This window comes from Ischnura elegans, chromosome X, assembly GCF_921293095.1.
Source record: "Ischnura elegans chromosome X, ioIscEleg1.1, whole genome shotgun sequence".
Lineage (NCBI taxonomy): Eukaryota > Metazoa > Arthropoda > Insecta > Odonata > Coenagrionidae > Ischnura > Ischnura elegans.
The window spans coordinates 51,991,683-52,004,532 of record NC_060259.1 but is presented as its reverse complement, the minus strand read 5'-3'; the positions used below and the strand labels follow the sequence as shown (position 1 = coordinate 52,004,532).

At 37.9% G+C, this 12,850-nt stretch overlaps 1 protein-coding gene across 2 annotated transcripts in view; it reads left to right on the top strand.

Annotated features, from left to right (window-relative positions):
• The window catches only part of LOC124170695 (quinone oxidoreductase), an 87,808-nt gene that overhangs the window by 60,571 nt on the left and 14,387 nt on the right, over positions 1 to 12,850 (top strand). For both annotated transcript variants that reach the window (XM_046549600.1, XM_046549598.1), the window contains exon 2: positions 4,357 to 4,486. In XM_046549600.1, coding sequence (XP_046405556.1) covers positions 4,370 to 4,486 — 117 coding nt within the window. In that variant the 5' untranslated portion in view covers positions 4,357 to 4,369. The remainder of the gene's footprint in view (positions 1 to 4,356; positions 4,487 to 12,850) is intronic.

Here is a 12,850-nt window from a genome sequence, read left to right as displayed (position 1 = left end):
CTCCATTTCTTTTGGCGTTTTGAGCTCCGACTCGGGGCTCATCCTCAGGGCTGCTGAATGTCGTTACCCTTAGAAACATGCCGGCAGAAATTGAGTTTTTAAACCGGTGGGAATCTCAAGAGAAGTTTCCCGACATAATGCGCCGGGAAAGCATAAAATCATATTTGGTATTTATTGAGTCACCAAGATGAATTTGCCGAATAAATATTCAACAAGTAACTCTGTATCATTTAGCCTGTGGACTTTAAATAATGATTTATTTCCGATCAACGATTGTTCTTAAATTAATAAAAAATATATTCAAAGTTATGCAATTGTGAAACATTGGCTTTAACTGGGTCGCCTCATTGGTAACAAGTAATCAACGACCCGAGCACAAACTCACTTTTTATAACTCGTTGAAAGCGGAAAATGAAAAGGAAAAAATGAAATTAAAGCCAGTCATCATTTATTTATTTTTTATTTATTTAAGGAGTTGCTCACATACAGCATGCCTGCCAATTTATAGTGACGCAGTAACAAACATGAAATTTTAACATAAAAAATCTGAAAAAAGAGTAGAGGCATAGGATAGTAAAGAACAAAATAGAAGGCACGAGGAAAGGGAGGTCATTATGCAGAAAACCTAAGCTTTCCTTACGTAGATCTGATCCAGATGAGCAACTAATTACATTTAATTGGTAATTTTCAAACCTATGCCACTACTAGGTAGTTTTGGAGGTGATGTTTTACTTTGAATGTATTTTTATGCGTACTAGCACTCATGAAAAAAGTAGCAGGTTTCCGAGATTAAGGCAATGCTTATGCCTCAGTTCAGTCGATCTGGTTGAAATGATTGGGTAAACAACTAGGTGCCGAGGTATAGAAAAAAAGGTCATCATGAGATGAGGAAAACAAGTTTTTGAAAATACCTCGGAAAAATTCTGTATCACGTAAAAAAAAATTCGATGAAAATACAATACTCGATTGCGTAGATCGATATTGGGACTCCATAGTTTCCGTCTGCTCCTTTATTTTGAAAATCACTCCATTTGCCTACCATTGAGGATAGACTACCTTATAGGGCTTACCTCTTGTGGCTTTTACGTCCATCGCAGAAGGTTCCATTGTCGTCCCGTCAATGCCAATAGCTTCATTTGGCGCTCTACCCACGCCATAGAACTTGAATCCGGGGAAGTGGAGCCGGCTCTGCAGACGAAAGTCTCTCCCAGCTGACTTCTTTTCCAGTCACACCGGAAAAATATTTGGCAATGGCAATTGTTGTCGCGTGGTGCCATGTGTCCTTCGTTTGGAAGCCGGGAAAGTCGAGGCGATAAGCTGGCTGGGATATTTAGTTGCCTCTCAAATATTACTGTGTCGTAAATTGTGCATACAAGTCCCATAGAGAAACTAATGTCAATTTTAATGGAAGTAAAACTAGGAACTATTATGTTTTTAATTTTATGTCAATGTATTTCTCAACGAATCCTTCTACACAATCAGCCACGATTGGTAAAAAAACGAATTTTCACCTTTTATGGGAACCTATTTAAGTGAATCCCTATTCTTATCTAAGCCATAGCTTCCTCAGAGTATGGGGAGAAATGTCTATGTAGCACCAATGAATAGGAAAAAGGGAGGGCTGATTAAAAAATATAAAAAAGAGATAACAGATATCCTTGTTTTAATGTAGTGTGCCTGATTTAGTGTCTCTGGAGGCTTAGACCAAGTCTTATTTTAAATGGATATTGTGGTAATATATCTGCTTTAATCGCGTTTGGACAAAATATTTTCAACTTATCCATTCTGGACTATCTCCGGATCATATTTCAAACATTCGATCGAAATTACCATTTCTAAAGTTGATCGTTTCCGGCGATACTTAGTGGAATTTGCTGTACGTTTTGGATGAATAAAATTTAAACTTTGTTAACTTAAACTTAGTTGACCAGCAGATGACGATAACCGTCGAACCCATGGCTATGTTTTGATAAAAACTCTGTGGAAAAACAAATTTTAAATTTTATCCATACAAAATTGCCATTGTCTGAGTAAATGATCCTTGTTCCCTTCGTGCGAATATGAAACGGACCGAAAATTACGCTAATGGAATATTTTAGAGTGAGTGCTTTCAGCTACCTCGAAAATACAATGAATGACCCCCCACCCCAAAGTACCGGGGGAGGGGCGTGGTGGGAGGGGCGTGTGATTGATGTGGGGAAGTACTTCGACGCAGCCCATCACTTCAAGGTTGAAATGATTGCTGAAGGAGAGAGCTATTAGGATAAATTGGCTAAGGTCAACAAGAGAACTTGTGCGATTTATTTTTGGCATCTGGGTCTGATTCGGAGAACTCGAAGAGAACGACCGCATTTGTTCTGGAGGATAGAGGATGCTAGGAATGTGAAGGAGTGGCTATAGCGCCTTAGTCTCCTAAGCATAGATTTGAGTTCTAGGCAATATAGACACCGCTCATATTGGGAACTGGAGTGTCGTCAGTGATTGAAATAAAGAAAAGAGGATTGAAGGTATTTTACCGAAGTGGTTGTAGAATTTACCACTCCGATAGTGGAGGAAAAAGGTACCAGCGTGCTGATATGGACGTAGTGCGCGAAGTTCTGTTATTGATTGAATATTGGCAATAAAGCGAGCATTCATTTCAAATCATTTGACGAAATTTTCCTTCTCAAGTATGATGAAAAGAAAATTATATCTACCTTGTCACTTTAAATGTCACTTTATAATTGTCACTTTAAATGAAAGTTAATTGTAAATCATACTTGCTCTACCTACAGTGCATAAACTGTTGTGTATTTTCGGTTTTCTTTTATCTCATTTTGTAGCTCTTGCTGGTATCATTAGTTCAGCAACCGGTATTATGCTAAAATAACACACATTGGGGACTATTCAGTCATTATTCTTCAGAGTCGTACTCAAGGTATTATTAATGTGTACGTAATATATTTTTTAATTGGACTTTTTTCGGTTGTCTCTTTCAACTATAGCTGTCGATCGCCTCCTCCAAATACTATACCATTTAGGAAAAGTTGTAAAAATAAAAATTGACAAATGCCAAACATCAAAAAATAATGAATATTTTAGAAAAGATTTTTAGTGCATAGTTCGCAAGGAGCAATCACTCCATGTTTCATAAAAATAAATAAAAATTGATGATAGTCGCGACAGTTGATCATTTTTCGACTTGAAATGGTTCACAAGTGTAATGAGCACAAATTATAATGTGTTCGTGAAATTATACGGCAATCAAACGTGTCATTAGAACCCAAAATGTTGTATTTTTAGTTTGTTTTTGCCAAAATATGTCTTTGACTTATTTCATGAATTCGTCGTTGTGCATTGTATTTGGATGGTATCTATTGTATAACTTTATTGCGAATGAGACTGAAGTCTGCAAGGATTTATTAAGGCTATCTTTGGTTTAAAGAAAATGCAGCAGCGACTCACTTTCTCGGTGTCTTCAGCATCGCTGCATTCGGCATTGTCGATCGTAAAAATAGGTCAGCTCTTAAGTGCTATTGGCGCCCTCCTCTTCGAGTAATGGTTGTATGTTGGCTGGCAGCGAGCAAACAGCGTAAAGAGGACTTTCACTCTATTGCACAGTATGCAAATCAGGAGGAGGGATAATATCTATGTCAGAATACCAATAACTTATGTACTAGGTGACTTAAAGTGTAATTGCTATAGTTGAAATATGTATAAAAAAGTATAACCATTAAGTATGTACCTTTTTATTATTACGCTATACTCTACTCCAAATCGAAATGATGCTCTAATGCCATTTAATCTGGATTTTTATTTGAAAATGTGCCAAGGTTCTATCGAACATAGAATATAAGGTCTCCGTCATCGACTATGATGTGAGGTGAACATCGATGCTTAGCCATTGTAGCTTTTTGAAAGAATTAATACGCTAAAATTCTCTCGAAATTTCAAAAAGAAGAATGGATAGTTTTCCTTTCAACCGTATATTAATTTAAGTATACTTAGGAGTTTTTTCGGAAAGCCTTAATTTTATCTTGCGGACCAGTATCTTCTTAAATATGTTTTGCAGTATATTTTATTTATAAAACTTCCACTTCTGTTATTAATTCAATGACAATTAATCATAAGTCTTTTGGTGACATTTTTACGTTTTTTCTCCACATTTGGGAATAATACCAATGGATATGGGAGTTATACTATAATGGTTACTGCAACAATAGTCAGTATTACAAAACCTCTCTTTTGTTAGTTATAAAAAAGCATGTGAATCTATGAATGTTATGTAGAATATTTAAATGATGTAATATTAATGAATTTAAGTTTTAAAATGAATTACTCGTGATAAAAACCATTGTCATTTTCTTCTTTTCTTAGTGTGGAGTGCAAGATGAATAAGCTGTGCCGACAAGTTAGTATTGAAAGCCCTGGGCCGTCAGTCAAAGACTGTGTGTTCAGCTTTGAAGTACCAGTCCCAGATGTTCCTCCCAATGGAGCCAGGATCCGCGTAAGTAAATTCTGTGTAGTTACAGTCTCTATGTGTGCGATTGAGTGCAATAGGTCGTGAATTCATTTTTCTCTCTAGTATTAATGTACAAGAAAGAATGTGAGCGGTTGACTACCAATCCATAGCATGATTTTATTGACCTGAATACACAATTAAATAGTTCAGTTTTCAGTCCAAAGCTATTCGTGTATACTTAGGTTTTCTTGCTATGATTGATTGAGTTAACTTCAAGATTTCATTTCTATGCCCTGATGTGTAGTTGTGCTGAATTCCATTCGGAAATATTTTATATATTTTGTACAAGTTTATTTTGTGATCTCTTTTGTATGTAATATTCATCTTATATTCTTAATGGACAATTTGTCCAAGAGCAATAAATATTATTATTATATTATTATTATTCTTGGGAATTTTAGCATATGATGCACTTGATTATAAATTTCGTAGACACACGTAAACATTTTGTTTCATCTACAAAAGCTGCGAATGAGTATTTACTCTCTAATGTAAGTAAAACTATACTCCGCGATTTAATTAGTGTTTATGTCATCTTTCCTTAAATATTCAGTCTAAAAATAGATCAAAGATAGCAAGTACATCGCTATACGGCCGAATTGCCCTTAGTTATCGGCGCGTTCACCCCTTTGATCAAGCGAGATTTCATGCATGGCCGACATTGAACTCAATTTCACCTCGAATCACGAGGAGGGCTTTCAAAATAGTGGCGAGCGCATATTTAGTGGACTGCCGCGACATAGCTTTGTGGCTTGCGTCCCTTTGGCGTGAGATGAGTCGATGTTAAATTATTTGTCATTCGCACTCCGTGCGTTTGAAATTTCAGCTCTGCCATTCCGTAAATGAATCAGTCGCAAACTGCTGGGTTCACGGCATCATGCAAAGAATCTTAATATTACAATACTGTTGGTAAATTATTATTAGTTCCTAGTAAATTACGGTCCACCAATTAGCCTGACAAGATATTAGTAATGAATAGCGTATTTCGTTTTCAAAGAGACTGTTCAATTTATGATATCCGGGCGATCAAGTTGGAGAATTTGTTTTCGAAGAAGTGTTTATCTCTTGATGATTCATAATTAAAATAGTTATCATCAAATCAAATGGGAAGTATTTTATTAGCAAATGATGAATTACTGTTTTCCTTATTGACTTCAACGTTCCTAGAGCATGATAAACACAATGACATAGGGATTACATTAAAATAATTAACGAAGGAAGATTTTTTTCAAATGATCAGAAATCTTTCATATGTACCTACTTACCTGACGGTGTTTACCAAAATTGTCCTCTTTTAATGTGAGAGAATCCCAAGGCATTAACTATCATGAGCACAGGCTGTGATTACAATATGGCGAAAAATTTGGAAAAAATGTGTGAATGAGACCAAAGAGGAATGATGTTGTGAATGATTTTACGTGTTTATTGTGTTTCTTATATTACTAAGGTTTGTGACTAAGACTGAGATCTTGATAAAGAGACTTTTATTCCTCCTAGAAAACTCTTAATCCTTTACATTGAAGCTTATGAATGGAACTCATATCCGTAATTGAAAATTTCTCGGGTAAAATGGAGGGTGTAGTGCTTGTAAAATTGAGTTTAACGATGAAAATATATCACCTGTAGCAGCATGAGCCGTTAAGTGCCAAACAAACTTTAAGAAAATTTCGTACTGCAAAAGATGCGCGTATTTGGATATCATGATCATGAATCTGAAGGTCATAAGCTAGTGATAGCCGTTTTGTTTTCCTGGTCAATGAATCTTCCATCTACATCGAGTGGTGCACACCATCATCTCAGGTTGTGAAACTTGGGTGCATAAATCACTCTAGGGAAGGGCATGAATTATCCCCAGAGTAAGAACGACAATTGGCAAGGACAAATAGTGCGGCGTTCCCAGAGAAACTTCCTGCTTCTACTAATCCAGCGATCATTATTCGTTGCTTTCATCGGTGGAAAATTTATTCGGGAAGAGAATGGAATCTCAGTTGCATTGATTGAAAGGTATCTCTCGGATTATTTCACATAGTATGGAAAAATGTCTTCCTCTATCAGGAAAGTGGGGATGTTTTACATTTTACAAACAGCTGGCTTCCAGCTCATAGGAACCTTAAAGGAACCGCCCGAAAATGTACAGGGACTAGGAAATTCTGAGAAAATACTTTTGCTGTGATTTGGACTGGACATAGAATTTATACAGGAATATTGTATTTACCCCGAGTGCTTTAACATATTAAAATAAATAGGTTCATTCTCAGTTTTTTCAAATCATACCGAATTATATCAATTCTAGTTGGTAGAGCGTTTGAATATTGAGCAAAAGGTCCTGGGCTCAAATCCCAGGTAAAACCCGTGGACACTCCCATATATCTCCGAACAAAAATGAACGAGTATCCCGTTACGAGTTACGATGTGCCCCAAGGATTGGAAAGGGCCCCTCTACCCTTGAATTAGTGATCACTCTGACTATGAAATTCTATCATCGGATTTAAACAACGTTCGTTTGTGGAGGCAAGAGTGGGGACTCGAACTTAATCTGAGCAAATGCATGTCGGTACATTTTTTTCAGAGTTCGTCCAAATATTATCATGTATATGCTGTAGATGATATTAACATATAGGCAACAGACGAAGTGAAGTACCTGGTAGTTATGATAACCTCGAACCTCTCGTGGGGAACACATATAAGGAATATATGCGGCATTGCCCTGAAGAAATAAGGATTCGTCAAGCGTATTTTGGGAAGATTCTCGGATGAGAAAGTAAAAGAAAGGTGCTATTTCGCATTTGTCCGACCACACCTTGAATATGCAGCGAACGTATGGGATCCGGTGCAGAAAGAATTAATCCGTGAACTGAATAAAATACGAAGGAAGACTGCGCGGTTCGTCAGAAACTGATACGGGCGTACGGACAGAGTTACCCAGATGTCAAGCGCATTAGACTGGTAGCCGCTGGAGGCTCGGAGGCTGCACGCTAGGCTTAAACTGCTTGAACAATTGAGATTAAATATCTGTAAGAGCGACACGTAGAACATAATATTAGAGCCCCACTATATTTCCAGGTCCGACAGAAGTGATAAATTAAGGGACATATTTTGCCGAACGGATAGATATGAGAATTCGTTTTTTCCCCGAACCATACAGAAGGAAATATATGCCAGTCGTAATTTTGTGAGAGCATTTCCTTTTATGTGTAAACGGCTGGTGTCCTAACACCCCCTGACACACGCTTTATAGGCGGGTTGCGGAGTAGTATGTAGATGTAAATGAATGTTTGAAATTCACACGCCTCTAGCTTTGTCCGGGGATTGCTCAACACTCACCTATCCCAATCAAGCATCGGGGTGCTGCACCCAGTGATATTATTGTTATTATATATGATATTTGAAATATTTTTTCTTCCAAATATTCTATTTCTCATTTGTAACTTTGGTATGGAAGAAAAATTATGCATATTCCCAACCATCCCAACCTCATTGAACTTTTTAACGGTGCATATTCATTTTTGTACAGTTCTGCGTTGTGTTGTATATTTTTCTTTAATTAGTTTCATGTCGGTTATACAAGTTAATTTTCTTGTGTTCTCTCTTTTTCTAAACCTAATATAAAACTCCAAAGACTAAAAGGAGTCTTCATAGATCGATTTTGTGTCTAATTATTTTCGACGCTCATTTCATCAAGTTATCCTATTGAATGGCATTCTTTAAACGCTAAAATCAGGCAAAATCGCTTTTACCTTCATATTATGACACTTTGGTAGCATAATAATAAAATAAAATAAAATTAATAAAAATAATAATAAAATTTTTGACTGAAGCCTCCTTGGAATAAATCAATGCTAAGTATATTAAATACGGTTCATGCTCCTTAATCATAGCAAATGAAGTTGTGTTCCTGTGCGCCTTAGCAATTAAAATTATTTCAAGCGTATACAAGCACCAATATGTGGCTGCCAGGGGTGAGGTATAAATATTTGTGTGTCTGGCTTGGGCTGTTGGGGCGAACTGATTATTTTTTGCTCCATTTTTGTCTTCTTTTGACTTATGATTGCAGGCAAGATTAAGATTTGACTTAGGGGAACTTGACCATAGGGGAAAGGTAGAACAACAGGGAAAACTTCAAGTGCTAATTATATATTGTACGCTGACCAATCAGATTTTAACTTTTTCCGGTATTTTTCTGTTGCTATTTCGGCAAGTAAAACCTGTACACACTGCCCAATAAATCGCGAGTCATATTTGATATTTAATTTTAGGAGCTTATGGTCATACGAATTTTATTAAATTCCGCTCACACTTCAGATGAGGTGATATGTTATGTGGAGTGTAAACAAAATTTTATGTCTTTTACCTTTTGAACCCAAAATGGGGATCTAATCGCAAAACCAATCTCTCAAATTCATGCCAAAACATTCACAGTGGAAAAAAGTCTTAATTTCTTGGTGAAAATGTCATATCCCAAGTTATAATGCGTGGAAAAAAATGAAACGACATGCATTTGCAAAAAAAAACGACTGTGACCTTGGTAGAAAGTAACCAAATATAGAATAAATACAAATCAATTTAATCCAATCTCTTAGAAAATAAATGCGAATCAAGCGTTGCGTTATTCAGTTCTTTGAACGTAGCATGCCAAATATTTTATTCTCGTGAGTGCGCGACTCAGCGAGTGTTCTCAAAGAAAGTGAAAGTTCGGCATCAGTCAAATCTAGTTATGCGGCAACAGGTGCATCATTACTTTACGTCGGTGCCTACTGCTCTGTAAGGCTATGGCTTCTTTGGAAGCTCAATCCTCCACGAGAACCATCACTCCGGTGGATAACGCTACGCTCAATCATCTATCTACGAGTAGTCGTACTTGAAGCATTGCTCTGCTGGAAATGAGAAAGATGATCACCGCTCCCTTGCCATCTCCAAAGCTACGTTTCAACGTTAGAGTTGACTGAAATACAGAATCGGCAGAATTATAAAAAAAGAAAAAACTGGCGGTTTCGAAATGGAAATATTTTCCTTTATTTTGTGAGAAAAAAGAGGGAACTGAGAAGGATGATAAGTGGTTTGATAGGGGTGAACTGCGGGGAATCCGTGGCTGTTGAGCGGTGGCAGGGGCAGTGCATATCATGATTGTACGTGTGGTCTGGGAGTCGAGTGAGTTTTGTCGCTGGGTGGCGGTGGTCAGAGATGGCAGATTCGCGGCATGAGTTTGGTTTGGCTGGAAATCGACAAGTCTTTTCAGTTAATTTATTGGTGTTAAAATAGGAAGGGATTCCAGAACATTCTTTCGTTTATGTTTTTCCTCTGCTTATTACTCCCCTACATCGTACTGGGTGTCACGCAGAAAGTTAATAAAAAATAACCGATTTAACTAATCGCTCAAAAAAAGTACACATAAAATCCCAGGTCACGTGATCCGCGATAGGTCTGATTAGCTCATTCTGGCGATGACTTTTGTTATCACGCAGTTTTTTTCAATAGCGAATTTAACTTCCATTTATTTATAATACTTGCGAGGAAAAGGTATCTGCAGGATTTTAGTATATCCTCTTCGGTCTTGGCGTATTGTATGCATTGTTTAGACGTTTGAACTTTTTACCGCTTGGCTAAGTGAAATGTCGTTATTGCAACTAGTTCAGTGCTTGCTGACAGATGACATCATCAAACATGATCGTGATTCATATAAATCGCTAATGTTGTTTGCTAGCATGTAACTTACCAGATAACGTGAAATTCAAACAAAAAATAACGGTAGAAATGTCCCGGGACTGAGGAGGATATTTGACCCTTGTACTGAAATGACGAGTCAAGTTCGTAATGAACTTCCGGTGGCAAAGCGTGCAATGACGAGTGTAGCTCGTTATAAGATTTTCATAAAGTAAGGACCATTCAGGGGAACAATATATTTTTTTTGAAGTTCAACATTGTTAAAATATCCATAATTTGCATAAGGAACTCATTTTTCATGAAAAATGATGCATCGGAAGGAATAAAATGATGAAATACGAGTAGCGATAGCTGTGTACTCGGTGTTTAATAATCACTTTTTATTTCACTGCTCAGCATAAGCCACAAAGTATTATTTCATCACCTACCATTCCATTTTAAAAGAACCGGAAAAAAATAAATAGAGGATAGGAGCACGATGTTCAGAAAATAAATGGAATTGGAAGGGGTTTATCATTTAATTTTCTTACTTTTCCATCTCTCTTGATGATTCCGGAGTTGTAATGCCACCTCGCGTGCTCTTATTCAATAATTTATTTAACTTGTTCACATACAGCATTTCTGTCAATTTTAAGTGAAACAGTAACATGAAAATGATGGATGTGAGTAGGAAGTTTAAAATGTATACAACAACAAACCTTGAGAGACAAGATTGCAACCATACAAATTTTAAAGCATTCAACCAATTTACAGTGGCGCCGACTCCATGGGGCCTGAGGGGGCCCGAGCCCCCTCAAAGATTCGTTTGGGGGGGCGGAGCCCCCTCAATAATTCAAGAAAATAATTATGTTATATTATGCTTTGTAAAATCACAAAAATATATTGGTAATTTTTATTTCCCATATTTGACGATAGTTACCTTTTAAAATAAATTCAACAATGTGTTAAAACAAATAATTATAAGGTTAAGCAGGTTAACTGAATCAGGTGGTGTGAATCATGATAGTGTTTCGGTGCTACGACACACTTTGAATTTAACCTCTTCCCGGGGCAAGACCTCGGATATGGGCCCCCCCAATATTTTTTATAATACGGCGCCCCTGCCCATTTATGACAGGTGAAGAAATTGGAGCTTAGTTTTTTTACGGTTACATGGGACATAGCAAGATTGGTGAAAGAGTCAGATGGGAGCAGGAAAGGATCGGCATTATCTGGTAGAGAGTTGAGAAATGAGAGAAGTCTTGTTTATACGAATGTTACAAAAGAGGATCATCCAGTCGGCCTCTAAATGTGTTGTCACCCACCGCGCATTTTAATTGGTTTACAAAGTTGCCAGTCGTGTCGCCGACGGACAAATAAACCCGAGTTTCTCGGGGAAATAAGGTATAATTAGGGGTATTAACAGAAATTTATACAAATTTTGACGTGATCTATCAAATTCATTACTTTTCAATGCTATTCCTCGTAATGACAAACATCATACTTAAAATATTAGAAAAAAAGTGGATCGCATTGTTCTCATCACAGCGCCGCGGACATTTTTGAAAACCGATTAAAATGCGGCCGAAGTGGCAACATAAATCAGCCTTCTATGGGATGGAATAGGATGGTTTCCAATTATTTTTTTATTGCCTAAATCGAAAGATTATTACTCCTGGAGTACGCATTTCACGCTTTTAAATTTTTAAATGACGATATCTATTTTTCGCGAGTAAACGAAAAGTGAAAATTTTCAAGCGCGCGATAACGCGACGGCTGAGTATGAATGCTGGGAAAAGCCCGTGTGACGTCATTCTGGTTCCCGCTGCCGCCTTGTGAGGTGACCTTGGGGCGAGGATATGTGCGCCGCTGCGATGCAGGCTGTTAGCAGGAAGCAGAGTACCCTGATAAGCAGGTAGCGCTTGGCTTAAATAAGGGTTATTAATACCCTATCAAACGAAGGAAACTTTCCGGCCATAGCCAATTTTAATAAGTGATTATTAAGAGATATTTCCCTGAGCTCCGCGCCACATGCATGCATTGGTAATCTCAGACGATGTAAAACTCCTATCTACTCGCATAGAAACTAGGTCCCTGTGACTTCACGTGGAGTGGCATCGCATGGGCGCCAATCTGGCCTTTTTCGAATGAGTTTAAAAATGACCATTAAAATTCGTCTCAACTGGGATTTCTAAAACCAAATAATTTGTATGTTATGAATACACTAATGGTGGGTAACGAATCGCAATCAATGCCTTTCGTTTTCTTTGATGAAGGAAACTACCCTATTGAGCCTCCTCTATGCCTTCTCCTTGCTTGTTTATATCCTCTCTGATCCGTCCGCGCTTGTCCCCCCCCTTTGAATGGGTCGTTCTCCGCTCGGTCTGTTCGATTCCCGCCGCTCTCCTCCGCCCGCCGCCGCCGCTGCCATCGATCCACTTACACTCGGCCGAATGGAACTTGCGTGCGTTACCAGTGCTCAACTCCGCCCTCGCCGTTCCCTATGGCAACGGCCAGGGATAGCGTTTTGCCATGCCTCACCTCACCTCTCAAGCCTGACGGAAAGAGGTACTCAAGGGCGTTCGTCCGAGTGCGTAAAGGTCGAAAATTAATTGTTGCAATTCTTCCCCTGGCTTTGCGAGACAATGCTGCAAATTAGCGCATTTGTTACAAGATAAACATACTTTATAGAATGCACGATCGCATATT